The 24,726-nt window shown below is 42.8% G+C and overlaps 1 protein-coding gene across 1 annotated transcript in view; it reads right to left on the reverse strand.

Annotated features, from left to right (window-relative positions):
* The window catches only part of MYEF2 (myelin expression factor 2), a 219,210-nt gene that overhangs the window by 2,903 nt on the left and 191,581 nt on the right, over window positions 1-24,726 (reverse strand). The window contains 2 exon segments of the mRNA XM_030189515.1: window positions 4,547-4,598; window positions 4,695-4,882. Of these exon segments, the coding sequence (XP_030045375.1) occupies window positions 4,547-4,598; window positions 4,695-4,882 (240 nt within the window).

A 24,726-nucleotide genomic window follows, 5' to 3' on the forward strand; every position in this document is an offset into this window, starting at 1 on the left:
TTGAACAACATAGCAGGGTTTTCAACAGATAAAATCTGTATCAGTTCTGTACTATGTTGAGAACCCAAGTGCTGTGGTTATCCTTACCATGTGTGTGCATGTAAAGGGGGGGGGGGGGGGGGGGAATGAAAGAAGGGTTACATTTTTAAAAATTTGCACTTCTACTTCATTCCCATACGTCCTACCTCCCATCCACCCAGGCACATTCTTCGTTTTATAGTAAGAGGACAGAAGAAAATGTTTTCAGAACAAGGATAAATTGGGGATTCTCACCGACATCACCACCATATAATAATTATTCTGCTTTTACAAAGCAGAGATAGTTTTGTGTTTTTAACTGTATTTGAGTATTTTGCATTTATTGAAATTGAATCAGTTAGAAAGTTTTTTTTTATGCCTGTGAAGTTATTGCATAGATAGCTAATATCTTTTGAACACTGTGTTGGCTTTGGCTCTGAGGCTTTTTTGTTCCACAAAATTTATAGACAGAGACATATTTTTTATATAAATAAATCACACTGTACTTTAGTAACAGGTATACTGTATAATAGCACATTCAAGAGGAATAGAAAACACAGAAATAACATACCAATGAGATGGGATCAATACAAAGGTTAAACCCTCCACAACCTTTGTTTTAATGACGGCATTAAAAACAAAGGTGGAGACCGCACCTTCAAAAAACAAAATAATGCTTGAAAACTTGCTCTTTACTACATATATTTACTTTCTACACAGTCGCCACCATCACTACACATCATCTCTCTTCAACCAATTGCTTACAGTCCTTCCCACTTCTTCATCTGAATCAAAGAGATGCCCTGAAGGTATTTTTTCAATTTTGGGAAAAGATAGAAATTGCATAGTTGTAAGTCAGGGCTAAATAGCGGTTGGGGTAAGACTGATCCATATTCTCGATAGCCTCACACAGCATGAAGCAGAGGCAAACTGTCATATTGCAACAAAATTTCCTTCTTATGCTTCCAAACTCTTCAGTCTTTCAAAGTTTTCAGAATTACCCTTTACAAGTTTGTCCAATCTTTCTATGCGAGACTTGCTCATTGCTGTCCACGGGTTATCACAAATCAAGCCCTTCACGATCCACAATCTTTACATTTTTTGGCCCAGCGATGCACTACTCACATCAATACAGTCATCATCATAAGTAATCTGTATGTGGTAGTGCACTTCAATTGGAGTCAGAAATTCTATCACAGCACGATGCATAAATTACACTGATTAAGTGCTCACTGCATGCTTCTATTTCACAAGCAATGGCAAAACAGCTTCTTCATAGTCACTTCTCACCAAATGAAGTGACAGAAGAGATTTCAACAAGTGAACATGTATACCGTGTCCATGCTGCCATCTGTTGATAAATTATAGAGGTGGAGGCATTACTTTTCATTTATGGAATTTTCCCTCCCTTTTTTTTGTGTGTATGTTGGATTACTTTTCATTCTTTCCTATCTATTTTGTAGTTCCCACTTTTATTTATTATTGTTGCTTTTATTGTAGACCTCTGAAAGCCTGCCAGCTAAGTGGTATATCAAATTTTAATAAACTAAACCCTCCTATAAGTGGTCATGCCTAGAGAGACAAAGGTGTCAAACTGACCCTTTTAACATTTCAGCTATTTTTCTGAAGCTTCCTTCAGGGTGAAGTAGTGAAGACTATGTGGAACTATTTTCTTGTGTTTTTTTTTTTTTTGCAATACCTCTCAATATGTGAAGCAGTCCTGTATATCATACCAATGTAAATAACTTTCCATTCCCCTTTTCCTTACCCTGTAAGCCCAGTAACTGTCGCTTTAACATTATGTAACATATAGTGCCATTCCCCCTACCCTGTCTTTCCTAACAGACTATAGGCTGGTAAAACTCTCGGTCATGGTCCTCCATGAGCCATGTCTCTCTGTCACTAAATCCAAATCAGCCTCTAGATTCAGAACCTTATTTCCCATAATACAGGCATTAGTATACACACCTTTCCAGATATTTCCCCCTTTTTCCAATTTGTATAGAGGTATTTAGTTACCTGAACCAAGAAAAACAAACCAAAAAAAATGGGATCTAATATCTCCCACTCTGATTCAGCATCCCTTAATATCTTGATTACCATTGCAGGATCCACCATCTCTTTTGGAACAACCCTCATAATTTTAGGTATAATTTTTGACCCAAGCCTCAGCTTTCATCATCTCTCACACTGTCCAGCGCTGCTATTTTAACCTTAAAATGGTTTTCTCTGTGACAACTTTTCACCAATCCGACCCTTTGGATTTTAATTCAATCTCTGGTAATCACTAAGTTTGACTATTGCAATACTCTATTTCATGGTGCAGAACAGTGCAGTGAAACCACTAACAAGATCTTAAAAACATTTCTAGCGTGGCAGAGCATCTTGATTGCTGAGTGTGCGATGCCTGCATTGCAGATAACCTGCCCTTATCTGTTCTTTCAGAAATGTAGTTCTTCCCCTTCCCACCTCTTTCAATTTATTTTATCTATTATGTAAAAAGTGCTCAAAGTGTTTTCCTCTAGAGCGGTATAGCAAGCTTCTAATAAACCTGAAACTTACCCTGTGGGACTTGATAGCTCCAATACTATTTAAAGCCTTCATCAGTAGGTTAACTGGTCCAACACTGAAGACACTTCCTTTCTTCGATAGATGGATATGCTCAGCAGTCCTTGGAAAATCATCCCATAGTTCAGGAGACCTAAAGGCTCTCTATGACACCATCCGCACAGCCATAAATTAATCTCCAGGATACCAACTTCTCTGCCTTGGCCTTCATCCTCAACAGAGAGGATTGTATAGAACACTACCTGTACATCTTCCTGCTTCACCTTCTTTCTCAGAGACAAGTCATTTTTGATACACTCACAGGTGTACCTAGCTGTATCATTTGTGCCAACATGGATGAGCAGCAACGATAAGTCAGTAGGTTTGATGAGTATCAGCAGGCTCAGCATGATCTCTAATCTTGGCACCTGGTAGAGGGCACACTTCCCAGGGTATCATGTCTAGTCAGCAGATGGACACCTTTGTACCCCTTAGAGGGAATTGTCGACCACCACTACCTTTCATTTCCTAGTGATCACTGATCCAGCAACTTTGGGGATTCTGAGCTTTGGTTCCTCTTGTTCCTGGGATTCTCTCACCTTCTCCACCTTCCAAGGCTGCATACCGGTCCTTCAGTCAAGGGCAGGTGGAGTCATGGTATTGATCCTGCAGGGTCTTGTGATCTGTGTTCAACTGTCCTCTTTCAGCACAGCTGCTTCTTCCCCACTGCAGCAGATCTTTGATGCCTCATTAAGCATGTCATCAATACACATTTTAACTTTGACCCAATTGATAATCACTTTACCTGGATCAATGCCAGTTTTAGCAGAACAAATTCAGGCCATAATCCACCTTCCCTCATAACTGATTTGTCTACCTGCAGACAAGTTATGTAGCTCCAATGGACCGATTTTAAACAGCCCATTAGTGCTTTGCAGCCATAGTTGAAAAAGGACTGAACATCTGAATGGACAAAACTTGTTTTGTGCATGCAGTTTGTTCTGTTTGATCAGGATTTAAAAAAAAAAAAACTGATTTGCCTGAAGTAGATTCAACCTGATTTTTTCAAATTCAGAAAGTTTAAAAAACTATAGGAAACCTCATACACCACCAGATGGTACTTTGTTTTGGATAATGACAGGACCTCACTACAGTGGAGTGGAGGAGTGGCCTAGTGGTTAGGGTGGTGGACTTTGGTCCTGGGGAACTGAGTTCGATTCCCACTTCAGGCACAGGCAGCTCCTTGTGACTCTGGGCAAGTCACTTAACCCTCCATTGCCCCAGGTACAAATAACATAGTAGATGACGGCAGAAAAAGACCTGCACGGTCCATCCAGTCTGCCCAACAAGATAAACTCACATGTGCTACTTTTTGTACATTTGGTTTTTGGGTTATTTGCATTATGAAAACTTTCTCCCAGAAAGACTCTGATGTGCGAACCTCTCCCCCCAGGAGCACCAAGGAATGAGTCTTTGAATCTGCTTTCAAAAGAGCTGCCAAGAGTTCCACCACTGAAGAACAGTAAGGCAGTTGCTGCTTCTCAAGCCTGGGATCCTTCTGGATTCTGTACATGGCGTCAACCTTCTAATAGGGGAAATGGGGACTCCCACATTCTCTTCCATGAGTTGGTGAACGGATGGGTTGAAGGTTATCCAATGTTTCTGCTTTAGGCTCCTCCTCAATCAAACTTAAAACTCAATGAAAAAAACCCTCTTCTGTTGGGGATTTACATCTCTTCTGAAGTGGGGAGAGACCTGAAGGAAGACCTGGGGACCCCCTTTTCTGTGAAGGCCTCTGGTTCATCTTCAGAAATAAGTACCTGTATACAATATGTAAGCCGCATTGAGCCTGCCATGAGTGGGAAAGTACGGGGTACAAATAAAAGAAACAACAACAAAAAAAAACTAGAATACCCATTTGGCATCAGTGGTCAACACTAATGAAAGCATTGTACTCTGTGATATCTTCGCCAATACTTACCACACTGACTGAATTTCTCTTTCAATTTCTGCCAAGTCAAGTCAAATGGAAGCTGTTATAAGAAAAAAACCAACAGGCATTACATTATTGAAAAGTAGCAACAATCACACATTATTACACATAATTAAAATTTAATTCATATACTTACATTTCTGACAAATATTTGGTTGCCTTTAGATCTGTCCCTCCCTCCACCAGATCCAAATGCTCCAAATCCTCGATCCAAGTCCACACCCCTGTCCAAGGCAGCTCCCATGCGATCGAAGCCAGAACTCATCCTATCCATTCCCATGCCCATGGCACCTGCCATACTGTTCATAGAACCCATTCCACCACCTGAATAAGAGAAAAAAAAAAGTCAATTACAACAAATACAGTGCAGCCTAATTATTTAAAGCACAATTAACAGTACTAAGAACAAAATACAGGAGTCCCTCCCCACAAAATAAACATCAGCTGCTTTTTCAATAAAAGGACATTCACTGGCAGAGTAGCCTAGTGATTAGCGTAATAAGCCAAGTGCTATGGAACCATTCAAAATCCGCTTCTTCCACTGATGTGCCTTATGACTTTAGGTAAGGTCACTTCACCCATACTAGATATAAACCTTCTTGGAACCTACCAACTGTACCCCAAATAAAGAAATCATCAAATACATAAATAGCTGTGATCAGTGTGTTTCACACTTTTAAAACTATTTCACATAAATTAATATCAATATCTTAACAGTCACAATGACTGAGATTAGAATGGTAGTTCTTGGGTGTATGGGAGTATGTCATCCTACCTGAGAGCTACTGGACTATCCGCTACTGCAAGAGTTGAACTGTCCTACTAGCAACATCATCAAAAGTCAATCAGCTTTAATCTGGGCAGTGCCGCAGTACATGCCCATGAGCCTATGGTCACATGTCTGAGGAGTCAGAGGTGGAACAAGCACATTCTGCTAGTGATTACTGCTTGAGAGCAATGCCATTTTTTAAAAAATGTATTATGGGTAAAAGGAAAGTGAAATCACAGGTAGCTAAACCATCACAAACTGAAGCAATTTAAATAAGGACTCTTGTTGACACTAAGGGTGCCGATGCACTAACTGGGCCAGTAACATCCTTTTTTAACCAGTTCCAGCTGGTTTAGCAAGCATGCTATTCAGTGGGAAATGCACAAAGGGCTTCAGTGGCCTGTTTTCGTTCATGGCAGCAGACAACAGGAATGGTATGCAAAGTTATCAAAATGAGCTGATTACCATTCAAATGTACACACCAAACGATGCATAGACTGCAGCCCTTGCCTTTTACAACTAAAGTTTTACAGGAGGTCAGGAGCTGTCGGAACATGCCAATCAGCAGCCAATTTTCCTAACATGTTCTGCTTCACATTCATCTCCCAGTGACAGTCCATCTCCATTTCCCGTGTTTGCATTTTTTTTTTCCCTTTCTAAATAGTTTCAGGCAGAGAAGCAAAGCAGAAAGTGGAGGGAGCAAGGAAGGAGCGCAGGCTCTTCTTAAGCAGCAAAGGTAGAGCTCATTCATTCAGGATTTCTTCACTCCAGTACAAATGTGGAAGGAAGCAGCAATTATTGCACAACTTGCTCCTTGCTCCCCAGTGAAGCTTTCCATATAGGGGAATAAAGATACATTACAAGTAGAGGCAGCTTAGCTCTGAATCAGTGGATGGTGTGGGCATCAAGGAAATTGAAAAAAGTGAGAGGAAATCCTTTTTTTGCCTTATTCCTCCCCCCCCCCCCCCCCCAAAGATGTGGAGGCATGAATAAAAAAAAAAAAACGAAACAAACGGCTTTCATACACGCAGCTTGTATGCATGTATGAAAGAAGTAGAATGCTGTGAAAGGCTGTTCTGGGCATGCGCATAGCAGCCATGCTTAGCAATTGCCTGCGCTGTGCTGGATTGAGTTGCACAGTAAAAGTCTTTTTTTTTTTTTTTTTTTTTTGCAAGAATTACTCACTATTTCCACCATGGTAATTTTTACTGTGGTGGAAATAGCAAACAGTTCTTTCTGGGGGCTTAGTGCATCAGGCCCTAAAGATCAGAATGCAGGCTCCAGAGCTGCAGAATCAACTGAAGTACTGTCAAATGGCTAAGTAAAGCCCTGATGCTCTTTCTAAGCCAGGACTCTCACTTGCCGCATCTTCCACTAGCATCAGAAGAGACTGAAATTCCTTGAAATTCTCCCTGGAAGGGTTTAGAGAATTTCAGTCTCTTCTGATGCTAGTGGAAGATGCGGCAAGTGAGAAGGGGTTAATCACAATCCAAAGAATACCAAGAAGATTTCTGAGGATACCAATGATCCCCTTTTGGTTTCCTCTGTGATACAATAGCTGCTACTTTGGATGCTAAAACCTTTCCAACAACAGACAAAGAAACATCTCTCATTATCTCCAGTTACTTCCTGCATCTGGTATTTTATTTCTGAATGCATGAGGCTGGAGAATCTGTTATTTACGACCCTCTCCCAGAGGTGACCAATTTAAAAATATGGAGAGTGGTGGCTAAAAACAAAAAATGGAAGCCACAATCTGGTTGTCTGTCCCAACTAAGTTCTCTAGGGAAACTGTTCATACACTGCCATCATTAGGAAGAGATGGGGAGCCATGAGAACCTTATTAGACCATAGGGCTTATTTTCAAAACACTTAGACTTACAAAGTTCCACAGGTTACTACGTAACTTGTAAAGCTAAGTGCTTTGAAAATATGCCTCACACGCCACGAGGATTGAAGCTCTTCCTCAGCTAAGGAACAAAAAATGTCTGTCTTAAAAATGTTTTACCCTTTAGCCCTACCAATCCAATCCAGAACCTGTAGGAATTGCCTGCCAAGTGGCAGACAAAGATGCTGGTTAGCAGGTATCTTGCCTGCATACATCCAATACCAAACAAGGCACCCTTTTGTCCTATTGACACAGTTTCCAACTGGGTCAGGAGCTGCCTTAGAAACACAGGCTAAAGTTATTGCAAAGCAGAAGTACTTTGACCTCAGAAAATAGAACAGACAATATTTCAGAAATTGAAGCATTAATCAATTAGAGTCTCTGGACTGGTCTGTCAAGACTAAAGGAAAGAAAATTATCAAGTAAGAATTTCACCTTGCTTAGCATCCTTACCAGACCATAATCTTTAGGAAGGGTAGGACTCAAATCCCTGCCCGAATGGAAGTCTGAGACACAGCTACCACTCGTGCCTCCACTACCAGCCAATACTGCTTCGCAAACGTATGAAGGGAAGATCACATTGTCCAGTCAGTGATATCACTTGGACACTACCCAACAAGGTGGCCTCACTCTCATGGCATATGCCCCACATATTTGAGGAGGATGCTCCTTCTTTGAATCTCTCACTGAAGAATACTATCTGAAGCTAAAGAACAACAGTAGCTTTTAAAAACTGCTTCAGCTTTTTTCATACAGTGGGGGAAATAAGTATTTGATCCCTTGCTGATTTTGTAAGTTTGCCCACTGACAAGACATGAGCAGCCCATAATTGAAGGGTAGGTTTGGTAACAGTGAGAGATAGCACATCACAAATTAAATCCGGAAAATCACATTGTGGAAAGTATATGAATTTATTTGCATTCTGCAGAGGGAAATAAGTATTTAATTCCCTCTGCAAACAAGACCTATACTTGGTGCAAACCCTTGTTGGCAGCACAGTGGTCAGACGTCTCTGTAGTTGATGATGAGGGTTTGCACACATGTCAGGAGGAATTTTGGTCCACTCCTCTTTGCAGATCATCTCTAAATCATTAAGAGTTCTGGGCTGTCGCTTGGCAACATCGCAGCTTCAGCTCCCTCCATAAGTTTTCAATGGATTAAGGTCTGGTGACTGGCTAGGCCACTCCATGACCCTAATGTGCTTCTTCCTGAGCCACTCCTTTGTTGCCTTGGCTGTATGTTTTGGGTCATTGTCGTGCTGGAAGACCCAGCCACGACCCATTTTAAGGCCCTGGCGGATGGAAGGAGGTTGTCACTCAGAATTGTACGGTACATGGCCCCATCCATTCTCCCATTGATGCGGTGAAGTAGTCCTGTGCCCCTTAGCAGAGAAACACCCCCAAACATAACATTTCCACCTCCATGCTTGACAGTGGGGACGGTGTTCTTTGGGTCATAGGCAGCATTTCTCTTCCCTCCAAACACGGTGAGTTGAGTTCATGCAAAGAGCTCAATTTTTGTCTCATCTGACCACAGCACCTTCTCCCAATCACTCTCGGCATCATCCAGGTGTTCACTGGCAAACTTCAGACGGGCCGTCACATGTGCCTTCCGGAGCAGGGGGACCTTGCGGGCACTGCAGGATTGCAATCCGTTATGTCGTAATGTGTTACCAATGGTTTTCGTGGTGACCGTGGTCCCAGCTGCCTTGAGATCATTGACAAGTTCCCCCCTTGTAGTTGTAGGCTGATTTCTAACCTTCCTCATGATCAAGGATACCCCACGAGTTGAGAGTTTGCGTGGAGCCCCAGATCTTTGTCGATTGACAGTCATTTTGTACTTCTTCCATTTTCTTACTATGGCACCAACAGTTGTCTCCTTCTCGCCCAGCGTCTTACTGATGGTTTTGTAGCCCATTCCAGCCTTGTGCGCTGTATGATCGTGTCCCTGGACATCCTTAGACAGCTCCTTGCTCTTGGCCATTTTGTAGAGGTTAGAGTCTGACTGATTCACTGAGTCTGTGGACAGGTGTCTTTCATACAGGTGACCATTGCCGACAGCTGTCTGTCTTGCAGGTAACGAGTTGATTTGGAGCTCTACCTGGTCTGTAGGGGCCAGATCTCTTACTGGTTGGTGGGGGATCAATACTTATTTCCCTCTGCAGAATGCAAATAAATTCATATACTTTCCACAATGTGATTTTTCCGGATTTAATTTGTGATGTGCTATCTCTCACTGTTACCAATAACCTACCCTTCAATTATGGGCTGCTCATGTCTTTGTCAGTGGGCAAACTTACAAAATCAGCAAGGGATCAAATACTATTTCCCCCACTGTATGTCCAATGGTATCAAAAAAGAAAATGCTATGTCCTAAATCAATAGCCACCATCCAATATTTGAGGGAAGACAACAATTTCTAGAAAGGTAATGATCAAATTAAACTCTACATTTCTTTTTGGAGAAGGAAGAACAAATATTTGAATCCCATGGAATGAAAGGTACCACCTGAGGAAGAAAGGAAAGAACTGATAGAAACCCTCATTTCAGAAAAGCAAGTAATGGTTCCTTGCAAGACAAAACCTGCAAGTTGGAACGTCTGCAAGCTGAAAAAATAGCTAGCAAGAAAATCAGTTGTACGAACCAAGTGTCTTGAGGATCTTAAGTATCTCAAGAGTTGGGAGCCCTAAGGATTAAGGACTGAAATCAACTCTCCCTCAGGACAGAAACTGCATAGAGGAAATGGATATGGGTATACTCCTGAGAAACGACCCACATTCAGATGCGTAACTGAAGAAGCATTTTCTAAATAACACTAACCAGATAGATATTGCCACCCAACTCTTGAGGAATGTAGAGGTACATCCTGATGGAAGACCCTCTTGAGGGAACCCTGCCACATTAGCTACAGGTGTAGCAAAAGGAGATGCCCGTGAAGCAGCACACCAAGATTCCATATTCACCAGACTCTTGCATACCATTGTAGTGATTTATGGTAACCAGTTTATCCAAATCCCGGCATCGTCAACAGACTGCAAGACAGAAGGGGAGTTGGGCCTAGACACCTGTCCTTGAAAAATAAATGACGCTTGATTAGGATGAGCAGCAGCCAACCCATTCTGAAGTGAATAGTTGTATCTAAAACCTCCTGGGCCAACGGTTCTATGAGGAAACTCTTGAACCCTTGGCACAAAACTCAAAGGGGTGGGACCTTATAAAACATAGTAACACAGTAACAGAGTAAGTGACGGCAGAAAGACCTGTACGATCGATCCAGTCTGCCCAAAAGATAAACTCATTTTACTTGATATGTGATACTTTATGTATATCAGGTCTCAGGACCAGACCGTATAAGTCTGCCCAGCACCCTTCTTTGTACTAAAAGTTCTGAAGCTAACGTGAAAGCCCCTTAAAATTTACACTCGAGCCCATCCCTAATCTGTTCAGGCATGCTCAGGCTTAGACAGTAGAAATCTGCCCAGCACCGTTTTGCTTCCCATTACCAGCATCGCCACCCAATCTCTGCTAAGATTCCGCGAATCCATTCCTTCTAAACAGGATTCCTTTGTGTTTATCCCCACACGTTTGAATTCCATTACGCGGGAGGGCATTCCACGTATCCACCACCTTCTCTGTGAAACAAATACTTCAGACATTACTCCTGGTCTGCCCCCCCTTCAACCTCAATTCATGTCCTCTACTTCTACCACCTTCCAATCTCCAGAAAAGGTTTGTTTGCAGATTAATACCTTTCAATATTTGAACGTCCTGTATCATATCATTCCTGGGTCTCCATTCCTCCAAAGTATACATGTTCAGGTTGGCAAGTCACTAGCTGTATTCCCCTCTTCTCTCGAGTTTGATCCGATAATCTTTTCTTTGATCCTCTTGTTGCGTTTCTTGAACAAAGTCTCTTTTGCTCTTATTTTTTCAGCTACTTGTTTGGAAAACCATACAGGCTTCCTGCTTCCTCTTGTTTTTGCTTACTTTCCTTGCATAAAGATCAGTTACCATATTTATAGCAGCCTTTAGCTTGGACCACTGATTTTCCACATCTCCTACGCCTTCCCACGCCAACAGCTCCTTCTTCAGGCATTCCATTTTATTAAAATTAGTACGTCTGAAATTCAGTACTTGAGTTTTGTGCGTCCGCACTCCGCCTTTGCCCTTATATCAAACCATATGGTGTGATGATCACTATTACATAGGTGGGCACCAACCCGGATATTGAAAACACTTCCTCCATTCGTGACCACTAGATCCAGCATCGACCCTTCCCTCGTGGGTTCCATCATCATTTGTCTGAGCAAGGCACTTTGACAGGCATCCACAATCTCCCTACTTATTTCCGATTCTGCAAACGGGACATTCCAATCCCGTCAGACAAATTGAAATCTTCCAACAGTAGCACCTCCCCTTTCATACCATCTTTTCAATATCCTCATCAGATCTTTGTCTAACTTCTCCGTTTGTGCCAGAGGTCTGTAGATACCCTTGTGGTGGATACAGGTTCCATCCTCTCTTTCCAGACGATCCATAAAGCTTCTTCCTTTCCCCAGGTTCCCTCGCATTCAGCCGCTCTGTTATTGCTCTCTCACATACAGAGCCAATCCTCCGCCTCTTCGGCCCTCTCTATCCTTCCTAAAAAGATTACAGCCCAGTATGATCACATCCCATTCATGGGAATCGGTGAACCACATCTCTGTAATAGCAACAATATCCAAGTTTTCTTCAAACATCAGGGCTTGCAAGTCTTGAACCTTTTTATTTAGACTACGAGCATTTGTGCTCATTGCTTTCCATGTGCTTTCCATAAAAGGGCCCGTTCAGGACACCAGGCAGCTTATAATCGAAACTTTTCACCGTGATCTTCCGACACAAAATCGGGAGATCGCTCGGCGATTTCGCAAAAGCGGCGAAAAGTGTATAATCGAATAGCTGGCTTTTTACAGCATCGCCGCTTTCCCTTCGCACCGCCGGTAAAAGTTCAAGGGGGCGTGTCGGCGGTGAAGCAAAGGCGGGGCATGGGCGGGGCATGGGCGTGGCTACCAGATGGCCGGCTTTCGCGGATAATGGAAAAATAAAACCCGGCAATAATCAGCATTTCGCTGAGTTTACTTGGTCCTTTTATTTTCACGACCAAGCCTCAAAAAGATGCCCCAACTGACCAGATGACCACCGGAGGGAATAGGGAATGACCTCCCTGTACTCCCCCAGTGGTCACCAAACCCCTCCCACACAAAAAAATAAAAAGAAACACCTTTTTTTTTGACAGCCTGTATGGCAGCCTCAAATGCCATACCCAGCACCCTGACAGCAGGTATGCAGGGTCCCTAGAACTGTTTGGTGGGTGCAGTGCACTTCAGGCAGGCGGACCCAGGCCCATCCCCCCTACCTATTACACTTGTGGTGGTGGATGTGAGCGCTCCAGCCCCCCCCTCCCCAAACCCACTGTACCACATGTGGGTGCCCCCCTTCATCCCTAAGGCTATGGTAGTGGTGTATAGTTGTGGGGAGTGGTTTTGGGGGGGGGGGGGATTTGGGGAGCTCAGCACACAAGGTAAGGGAGCTATGTACCTGGGAGCAATTTATGAAGGCCACTGCAGTGCCCCCTAGGGTGCCCGGTGGTGTCCTAGCATGTGAAGGGGACCAGTGCACTACAAATGCTGGCTCCTCCCACGGCCAATGCCTTGGATTTCACCGGGTTTGAGATCGCCGGCAGTTTTTTTGCCATTATCGCGGAACACACAACCCAGTGATGTCAAACCCGGCGAAATCCAAGGCATTTCGCCGGGCCCAACCGTATTATCGAAAAAAAAGATGGCCGGCCATCCTTTTTGAAAATACGGTTCCAACCAGCTGTTGCGCCGCCGGCAGAATAGATCGGCGGCAACGTTCAATTATTCCCCTCCAGGTCTAACAGTGGATCTGGAGTTTAGATCTGATCTCTCATTAGAATGCAGAAGCACAACTTGAGCGCCGAGGACATGAGATCCAATGGTGGCTTAGCCCACCAGCTTGCAATGAGAACAAAATATACCTAAGGAGGCAGGTTCCACTCTCCTGGGTCAAAAGACTGCTGAGGAAAAAAAATCTGCCTGGGTGTTATGCATCTCAACTATACGATCGGCAAGCTTCCAAGCCATGGGTAACCCTTTAACATCTTCTTGTTGTTTGATCTAGGTCAGCGCTGTCATGTTTTTAGAGAAAACATTCACCTTGTACTCTTCTGGAAAAGGGAATGAAGTGCCACTCAAACTACTCTAGGTGACTGGCGGACCAAGGCACCTCCATCCTAGACCCTATGCCTGAGACATTTGATTGATGCAGTGAGCTCGCTAACACCACAGGCTTGCTTTTACTGTGACCATGATGCAACTAAGATACGGGAGACCTCGCTCCTCTCAGCAGATTGCATTTGATGCAGATTTTCGCTTGCTCAGGTGACAGTCCATAATCCTTTAAACCGCGAGAAGCTGCTAAAGGTGGACAAAGCAATGGGGCCTGGCTAGCATACATCCAAGGGTACTGAAGGAACTTAGCAGAAGTTCTGGTGGCTCCACTGGGTGACATTTTCAATGCTTTTCTAAATGGTCTCTTTCCACAAAAGCAGAATAAGAGGATGGGAACTACAGACCGGAAAGTCTGACTTCTGTGGTAAGTAAATTAATAGAAACACTTTTAAAACAGAACCAGACAACATGGCTTCACTAGAGCAGGTCTTATCAGACAAATCTGATTAATTTCTTTGACTGGAAAGTTAGATCGAGGGACAGCGCTAGATGTGGTGTATATAGCTTAGGGGTGGGCATTTAGTGCACTATTAACGCAACCAATTATTTTAAAATTTTAAACTATGATTAATGTTTTAATCATGATCAAAATTTTTAACTTCTGCTTGTGCCCAGCATTGCTTTCTCTTCCTCTCCCCAAACCTATCCTATTTCATGTTGGCATAACATAACAGAGGGGAGAACATTGGTAAGTAGCATGCGGGACGACCCTATGAAGAGCCAGATAAATGTTAAGATAAACACCGGGGGGGGGGGGGGGGGGTGCTAGATTTGTGTACTGGGGGGGTCAGCAGTAGAAGAGGAGAGAAATGGGTGTCTGTTGTGGCAGGGGTAACAGGTTTAGCAGCAGAAGGGGAGCAGAAGGGAAAGGATGCAGCAGGAAAGGATAAAGGTAGGTACCTGTATGGAAGAGAGGGGGAGCACTGTGCTGTGGGAAGGAAGTATTTGCATGCAACTTTTATTATATCAGCAGGTTTAAAAAATTTCCACTGCAATGGGAATTTACCAGCACCAATCCACAAGAATTTTGATTAGAATTTTTAATTCTTGCTCACCCTAATTGAATAGCATGTTATAAAGGATAATCAGTCACGCTGAGCGTTTGTTCAAAATTGAAAAGCATGTGTCCAAAATGCATGCCATGACCAACCGGGCAAGGAACGTTTAATCGAGCGATTAATTGCGATTAGATTCTTGATCAGTGCCCACCCCTAAAAATGGCACTCACTCTGAGGAAAAGAATGTTACCAGTTGTGTGCCACAAGGTTTCGCTTCTTGGGCAGTTCTTTTCAACATTTTTGTAAACGATATTGCTGAAGGGACCCGTCTGTTAAAGTTTGCCTCTTTGCAGATGATACCAAAATCTGCAACAGACTGGACACCCCTGATGTGTAGATAATGAGGAAGGACCACACAAAACTTGAGGACTGGTCTGGAATTAGCAGCTAAGTTTTAATGCTAAAAAAGTTAGGGTCATGCATCTGGGCTGCAAAAACCCAAGGGAACAGTACAGTTTAGGGGGTGAAGAACTTTTGTGCATGAAAGGGAGCGGGACTTTGGTGGTGATTGTATGTGATGATCTTAAGGTAGCCCAGCAGGTAGAAAAGGAACAAGCGAAAGCTAGAAGGGTGCTTGGGTGAATAGGGAGAGGAATGGCCAGTAAGAAAAGGATGTGATGATGCCCTGTATAAAACCTTATTTAAAATATTATGCACAATACTGGAGACCACACCTTCAAAACAATATAAATAGGATGGAATAGGTCCAGACAGTGGCTACTAAAATGTCCGTGGTCTGCGTCATAAAGCGTATGGAGACAGACTTAAAGATCTCTCAATATGTATACTTGGAAGAAAGGCGGGAGAGGGGAGATAAATCACAGAAGGTGAAATTAAAAGAAAGTTCTGGAATAAGGGGGGCGTAGGATGAAGGTGAAAGTGGACAGACTCAAACCTGAAGAAATACCTCTGAACAGAAGGGTGGTGGGACAGTCTTCTGGTGGAGGAGACGGAAACTGTATCTGAATTAAGAAATTTTGGGATAAGTATATAGACTATTTAAGGGCGTGAAAAGGAAAGTAACTGTTCTATATCCTGAAAATGAACTAGCCTGCTTTTGAAGATGCTGACCATGCAGACTAGGGACTGTAAAAGGCAAAGGACTTTGCTGTTACTTTTGGCCAACCTGAAGTGTGCTGAGTTGAGACAGGCTGTTTGCCAAGTGCTAAGGCTATCGTTTCCCACAGGGGACGGGGGGGAACGACGACAAACTAGCCGCTGTTGCCAAGCCTAAGGGCATTGCTCAAAAATGAAAGTGATTGTAGAATATTGCAAACTGATACAGCAGCCAAAACGGAATACTAGACAAGCCTTCTTGAAATCCAAAAGAAAGTTGCAAACTATCCAGGCTACATGACTGCCACCATAAATTTTAAGGATCCATCAAAAAGAGTATGGCCCTCAAGGCATGATCCACAATTAAGACATGAATTAAAAAATATCCCTTCTTCCTCAGAACAAATGAGATAGAAGATCTTCCATCATCTGACCTATGAGACTGGAACCACCCGCCCTCAGGGTCAAGGAGATTGTGCAAAGTAACATGATTTTTTTTTTTTTTTGGTGGCAGAAACATAAAAAGGCAACAGTTAGAAAGGAATCTGCAAAAAGATGGAAGATCCCAGTCCATAAATGTGCCTCCAAAACCCTTTGGACTGAAGTGATTAGGGAACATTCTTCCAGGAATAGGAACAGTTTGGCTTTTAGGAATTTTTGAGGAATGAACACAGAGGGCACCATCAGCGAGGGCACAAGGCCCTTGAATGCTTCCTTCATGTCTCCTTGAAACTTGATACCAAACATAGCTTAATTCGAGAACTGTGCGGGAAAAGAGGAAATAGAAGAGCAGCAAAAACCTAAGAAAGGATCCCAACCACAAAGTCCACCAAAAAAATGTAAATATAAATTCTCTTTAATATATCAACTGAATGACCATCCAACATGCTATGTTTTGGCTATATGCCTGCTTCATGGGTCCAACATGGCTCTGGTCTTACATTTTCATTCTGTTTTATTTTGTTTCTATTATACTGAAATAAGCCTTTACTTTTGAAACACACGGTTTATCTTAAAACTATTAAAATTTCTAATATTTGGTTGTTTACCACTGGTCTTAGTAGAAATTAGATCTTTATCTCTGGCTTTCCTACTTTAAAAGCTATTTTGTACTAGCCCTCCTGCCCCTCCCCCACATTTGCTCTAAATCAGTCACTTGGTCTAGGAGGCAGGGCTTTGTTGCAAAGCAGAGGTGTAAGGTGTTTTACTACAGCATTGAAGATTGGTTTCACAGCTAACAACTTCTACAGTATAGGGGGTGAAGTACTTCTGTGTACAAAAGAAGAATGGGATTTGGGGGTGATGGTATCTGATGATCTTAAGGTGGTCAAACAGGTAGAAAAGGAGACAGTCAAAGCCAGAAGGATTCTCAGGAGAGGGATGACTAGCAGGAAAAAAAAGAGGTGACATACCCTTGTATGTCTATGGTAAGGCCCCATTTAGAATACTGTGTGCAACTCTGGAGACCGCATCTACAAAAAGATATAAACAGGATGGAGTCGGTCAGTAGTCTCTGTTAAGCATATAGTGACAGGCTTACAGACCTCAACATGTATACTCTAGAAGGTGGGCAAGAAGGGATATGATAAATATCCCTGTGGCATTAATGTACAGGTGAGCCTTTTTCAAATGAAGGAAAACTCTGGAATGAGAAGGCGCAGGCTCAGGAATAATCACAGAAAGGATGGTGGACACATTGAATGGACCTTCCAGTAGAGGTCGTGGAGACAAGGACTGTGTCTGAATTTAAGAAAGCATGGGACAGGAACGTGGGATCTCTTAGGGAAAGGAGGAGTTAGTGGTTACTGAGGATGGGCCATTTGGCCCTTACCCGCTGTCATGTCTGTTTCTTCCCACATCAGATCATCATTCAACTGATATAGTCAAGAAAATTTATATCTTAGCAAATTATTTTGGTGGACTTTTGTGGTCTCTTTTCCTCAACTGTAGAATAATGCAAGAATCCTGATATCCCAGGCCAGAATCTCTTAGCCTCATAAATCTGAATTCCGAAGGAGCCTGTTCCAAAGACAACAGCTTGTCCTCAAGTAAACTGAGGCCTAGGCCCTCCCAAACCTTTGTCAAGCTGTTCCAGGTCCACAGTGAAAGGGGTGCTTACCTATGAAAGGAAAAATCTGCTAACAGGTCCTGGAGATAGTGAACAATAAATAAATAATATAAGACACACAGATGAGACTGCTACAGCTAATCTTCTGGTTAAAATTAACCAGATCACAGAGGACAATTTCTAGCTACACCAGATTCCTCTATAGATGGATAGCCCCCATGGACTCCTCCACTTTGTATCCGTAATTCAGATCTCAATCTTGCTAGAACAGGTGAAAAAAGCACCAGAAACAGTGCTACTCCTGTCAGGACACAAAGAGAAGCAATGACAGCTTAAGCAAGGCTTCCAAGTTTACAACCTTGAATATCCTGCAAAACTGACCATCTTGCACCGAGATGAACCTTTTGGTGACCGCTATTAGCGAGGCTGTTTCTGCAGGTTGTTTAACTTCCCTCCTCCCAGTAAGGGTACAGCCTAGTCAAGGCTAAACCCACTGTTGGTTCCAAATCAGGGGATTACTCACCTGCAAAAATAAGAGCTTAAATGACTCAAATTGACCTTACTGAAAGGAAAACTTTACCACAGGAAAAATCCCACTGGGACCCACCCATGAAACACAACTTCCTCTTTGGAACTGAGTATAACCAAAAGAATGCTTTTTGTAACCGCAGGAAAAATTACATAGCAATGATGTCCCTACTCCCAGGGATTCCAACAAGTACACACAACTACTCAAAATAATCACGCAAGGGCCATGTACAGCATTAAGCAGTGATGTCTTCACTGGGAGATACTGTGCATACAACTGTTACTAACAGGTTTTACAGTAAAATGGCAAAGGGACTCTTTTTTTAACTGAACCAAAAGCTATCCCTCAAACAGTCCAGAAAATGCACCGTACACCTATCACCATCTCCTAGAGACAGAGAAATACTGAGGAGATAAGGCTGCATGGTGCCCTTAGAGACAGAACGAGTGCTGAGAGATGTGCTCTATATCTGCTGGCTGACTGGCATAACCCACAGGTTCTGGACTGGTCTAGTAAGGATACTAAGGACATATGATGAACAAGCTGGAAAAAGTTGAGAATAGCTTGCATTCACAATTTGAGATTTTTTTAAATTTCCATATTGCAATATGGTATCTGCTAAAGACATTTTGAAATAGTGTATGGTAGATGTTTTGCATTTTGACTTTGCCCCTTCCACAGATTAAGGCATTTAGGGCCCCTTTTACCAAGCTGCAGCAAAAGGGGACCTGCACTGGTGCGTGTTTTTGACACACGCAGAGATCCCCCTTTTACCGCAGCTGGAAAAAGGGTAGTCTTTCTTTTCTACAGGAAATGGCCGTGTGGCAAGTAAAGCACTTGCTGTGTGGCCATTTCCGGGGGGGGGTGGGGCCCGCCTTACAGTCACCCATTGAGGTGGCAGTAACGGCTCCCGCTCTAACCAGGCAGCATGCAGTACTGCCCAATTAACGCTGAGTACACCCTGGCACTACAAAAATAAATATGTTTTGTAGCACCGGATATGACAGCGCACCGGGGGTGGGAAGTACCGTGGGCTGCTCGGTAGGCCAGTGGTACTTCCTGTTTAACAAGCGGTATTTGGGTGATTCAACGAGTCAAATGCAGGCTATGAATCTAACTGCTCTTCTTGAGACCTCAGTGCATGAAACTACTCCGAAGTACTGTGGTCTCCTTTACTGGAGTCTAAGATTTCCTTTTTTAGGGAGAAATCTTCCATTTTATGGAGGATTAATTTGCATTTATCTCAAAAAAACACACGAGGCTCGTGGAGAATTTCTTAAATTTAGATACAGGGCTTTGTTCTTAGGTATGGCTTTTTTTGTTTTTAAATTAAATTTCTACAAAAACATATGAATGTGTATATGGGAAAAAAAAGCTCTCTTTAATCCTTTGCACTTGAAGGTGTTTACACAAGCTCAAGATGAAAGTGCAGACAGATGCAATATGGAAGTTAATCCAATTTCCTTCAGTGGCTGAGGAGATTGGGAGTATTTTGTTTACTTTTAACTTTGAATTTTCTACAGCTTTTCCATTTTTGTCAAGACCTCAAGCATTTTCAGACAACGCTATTTGTGTTATGTACAAGGATGTTTTAGGAATTTTCCTTCATTGTTTGTGATGGTTACTTGTACTACCTGTTTCCAACCTTTTATTCTTAAGTGTAAGGATGTTTTACCATAGAGAGATAAAAATCTGGAAGTTATACTTTATTCCAAGCTTCTAATGGAAAGTCAAAGTCATGCTGTGGCAAAAAAATACATTTTAAACTGCATTCAGTGTGTCAAGTTAAAATATATATTGCCTCTGGATGGTTCTGCAGACTCTTGGTGCTAGTAGATCTAGACTACTGAAATTAGTTGTATTTTGGTACCTCTGCCTCTTGCAGGTACCACGGTAGTCAACTGTGCCTTTCACAAATTGGTGGTACCACCCCCCCCCCCCAACCCAAGGTTTTATTCTGGTTGCTAGTTGTATGGTGGATACTATTTAAAATGACTATATTGGTGTTCCATGTAATTTATAACTATGCTTCTAGTAATATCCAGGTGTTGGCAGTTCCACAAAAAACGCAGACCATGGGTCTTCAGCAAACTGTTACTGTCAACCCTCTCTGCTTGCCAAGTGTGGCTAACTTACCCTCAACTACTGTCTGTTGCTGGTCCCCTATTATGGAACTCTCTACCTTTGCTTTATTGATTGATTTTTTAATATTTTGAAAGCGTGTTAAGGCCTCTTGTTCACTTGCACACCCTGATTAAATATGAGCTTGTACCATAAAACAGTTGCTTACCTGTAGCAGCTATCCTCCAAGGACAGCAGTATATTTATTTATTGCATTTGTATCCCACATTATCCCACCTTTTTGCGGGCTCAATGTGGCTTACAATTCATCGTGGATATGGGAAATAGAGGGGAACATACATTTATTATATACTCACATGGGTGACATCGTCCAATGGAGCCAGATACAGAACTCTACCTCCAGTACCAATAAATTACATTTGAGATGGCCAAACAGTTAAACAGGATTAAGCCAGTTATTTTACTAGCTTAAGAATACAACGCCTTGAGATGCAGGAAGGTATGCGAGTATTTGTATCTGGATGTCCAGAAAGAACACCTGCTATCAGATAATTAACTTTTCTCTGAGAACAAGCAGGATACTGAAATCCTCACAACATGGGACTCCCTAGCTACACCAACAGAATTTAATAGATTAAGAAAAATAAGCAATAGTACTGCAACACATACTAATATTGTTTTTAACTGCAAAAAGCCTTTGATTGTTGATATATAAAATCTCAGCTGTTTCAGGTGTACCTCATAGTGAGTTACATTCAGGGTGTTTTAAAGCAACCTAGAATAAACAAAAAATAGGGGGGCCCCCATCTACACAATGTTCAGGAAAAAAACCCCACACAGGACCCCTTCTGTAGTATCAAAATACTTTGCAATTGTTTTAAACATTTAGTATGACCTTTGAAAACAGGTTAGTCCAACTTTTATTAGGATACTCCCTTAGCAAACACCTTGTGCTATATGCCTTATTTTGATGCAAAAAAATTACAACTTTATCTTCTTCGCTAAATGCCACTTTGCTAAAACAGACCTTAAGGGTCACTTTCTTATTACGTCATTTTTGAAAACAGGGATCATTTAGTTTTTTTAAGCCATCTTACAGTAACACCCGTCAATAACAGTAATAAAAAAAATTAACAGTAGTAACATACATAACATAGTAGATGACGGCAGAAAAAGACCTGCACGGTCCATCCAGTCTGCCCAACAAGATAAACTCACATGTGCTACTTTTTGTACATTTGGTTTTTGGGTTATTTGCATTATGAAAACTTTCTCCCAGAAAGACTCTGATGTGCGAACCTCTCCCCCCAGGAGCACCAAGGAATGAGTCTTTGAATCTGCTTTCAAAAGAGCTGCCAAGAGTTCCACCACTGAAGAACAGTAAGGCAGTTGCTGCTTCTCAAGCCTGGAATCCTTCTGGATTCTGTACATGGCGTCAACCTTCTTAATAGGGGAAATGGGGACTCCCACATTCTCTTCCATGAGTCGGTGAACGGATGGGTTGAAGGTTATCCAATGTTTCTGCTTTAGGCTCCTCCTCAATCAAACTTAAAACTCAATGAAAAAAACCCTCTTCTGTTGGGGATTTACATCTCTTCTGAAGTGGGGAGAAACCTGAAGGAAGACCTGGGGACCCCTTTTCTGTGAAGACCTCTGGTTCATCTTCAGATTCCCAAAATCAATGATATTCCAAGGGAGAAATCTGAGTCTCCACCTGACTCACCTTACTGACCACAGGGTCAGGGACTTGGACAAGGGTGTTGAAACACAGAGGATCCTTGATGCACTAGAGACTGACACTAGTGTTGCTGTATTAGACTGCAATAGCCCTTGAAGTCTCCATGTTAAAGTGTCTCCTGTGGTCAATACATGGATCTTAAGTACTGGCTTGACTGCTTCTGTTCTCATCAAGAAATGTTGATTCTCTAGAATAGCACTCCATCCTTTTCTCTAACTCCTTTGACAGCTGCTCCTCCAAGACTGCCACTGACAAAAGGAGTGGCCACAACCTCCAGAATTACTTGGGATTTATCAGAAGCAAGGTCACAGGTCCTTTGAAGCTTCTGCACCCCTTTCAATACCACAGAGGATGAGCTGTCCTTGTTGGAGACCCTTGGAGGACATCAACAATAATAACCATGAAGTCCACACAATTACATGCGCTTGGTGCAGTGATTCAAGGTAGTGCAATGTTAAGGCAGTGCAGCCTCTGCTTGGCAACTAGCATGGTTATCTTGGTGCCAATGAAGATTATTTATTTGGATTTTGGGCTCACAATCTAAGTTTGTACCTGAGAGAATGGAGGGTTAACTTGCCCAAGATCACAAGGAGGAGCGGCAGGATTTGAATCAGTCACCTACTACTTATTTCTATAGCGCTATTAGACGTACACAGTGCACCTCTGGATGTCAAAACCAGTGCTCTAACCACTAGGCCACTCCTCCACCACTAGATTAGGATAAAAGCTCCCTCTTCTTCAGACAGGAATCAAACAATGACTAATTCCAACTGTTTCTACCAATACGTCGTTGAGGGTGATCCAAACATTATCCATGTAAATGAATCCACAGCATCCTACGCAAACCCTACTGTGATCCGTGTTTCAATACAGACATCTACACTGAAAATCCTTTTATGTTGTTTCTTTCGGCCATGAGTCCCTAATGAAGTAAACAATGAGGGATCATGGTCAAGCACCTGGCAATAGAGGCACCAACTATGTGCATCGGTGACTGATACGGTCCCTGTTGCGCTGGGCACATTTTTTTGAAGCCACTTAAGACTTTCTTCTGGGACATTTCATCCAGAAATCAGCAATAGAAAAATCAAATGGTTCAAGTGGAACCTAATAGGAGCTCAAGACCTATAAAGGCCTATTCTGAGCAGATCAAGAAAAAAATAAAGGAAACTTGAAAAACAATGGGAAAAACCTAATTAGGAGAGAGTATCACACAACTGTTACAGAACACAGTCAAGTTTATATACACAAATCCATTAAAACTGAAGAAAAGCAAACGTATTAATGGATCCACAGAAAAACAAGACTAGCACTGTTCTGCATGACCGGTAGCAGGTGGGAAATAGCACATGCACAGTTAAATCAGCTCAAAAGTTCTATCAGTACTGGAATAAATTCCTGCTTCAGGCTCTGTTGGATGTCACCCGTGGTGTGAGCATTTCAATATCCTGCTTGCCCAATGAGAATTGCTTTTTATGCATATATTCCGATTGACTTAGTTTATATTGCTGTTTTATTTATTTCTTATACACCACCTACAAGCCTTAAAGTTATTGAAGTGGTATACATAGTCAGATACTATAGGTATTTTTCTGACCCTGGAGAGCTCACAGTTTGTGACACTCAGATGATCAGAAACCCTGCAATGTTCCAAAGAGCGCACTAAAATTAGTACCAAACAGTGTGGGGCATTAATGCACCTATGATCAGAGCTAATAGCATGCAAATTTAGGCATTCTATTAAAACTGATCATAGGAGTACTTCTGCAGAGGATTGTGCTGTCAAAAGCCCAGACCTGTCAAACAGCAGAAGAGGTCCAACAGGTCTGGGATTTTCTCCCGGGCCTGTCAAACCTAAGCCCCCCCCCACCCCCGCAAACACTAAAGAACCCTGGTGGTGCAGTGGGACCACTAGCTCCTCCCCAACATTGAAAAAAACCAGCCTGTGATCCAGTGGGACCGCTAGCCTCCCTCCTGGCACTGCCCTCCAGCAGCCTACCTTGTTCTGCACACTAGGCAAGGCACCGCCCTTTTGAGGCAGCATCCAAAAAGGAGAGAGGCTCCCCAGTACCTCTCCACTCTTGTCTCCCCCTACATTCCCCCTCGAGTGCTCCGTTCTGTTGATAAATCTCTCGTCCGTCCCTTTCTCCTCTACTGCTAATTCAAGACTCCGTTCCTTTTATCGCGCTGCACCTCACGCCTGGAATGGACTTCCCGAGCCTGTATGTCTAGCCCCGTCTTAGCCATTTTCAAGTCCAAACTCAAAACCCACCTCTTTACCACTGCTTTTGACTCCTAACTCACTTACCCTGTCCTTTGTCATCACCTCTTTATTCCCTTACCCTTACTTGTTCTGTTTACCTGTCTTATCTAGATTGTAAGTCCTTTGAGCAGTGACTGTCTTCTGTGTATGGTGTATGGCATTGCATATGCCTTGTAGCACTATAGAAATGATAAGTAGATAGATAGTCCCTCACTCCTCCAAATACTGATGATGTAGGCCATGGGGGGGGTGGGGGGAGAGGGTGCTGGGAGGGACAGAGGAAAGGAGGGAGGGCAAGCGGTCCCACTGGAACACCGGGGTTCTTTAGTGTTTGGGGGGCCTGGAGGCCCACCAGGCCTTGTGTTCTTTGGGGGGGGGGGGGGGGGGAGGTGTCAGACTTGCTTAGGTTTGACAGGTCCAGGAGA

This window comes from Microcaecilia unicolor, chromosome 1 (assembly GCF_901765095.1).
Source record: "Microcaecilia unicolor chromosome 1, aMicUni1.1, whole genome shotgun sequence".
Lineage (NCBI taxonomy): Eukaryota > Metazoa > Chordata > Amphibia > Gymnophiona > Siphonopidae > Microcaecilia > Microcaecilia unicolor.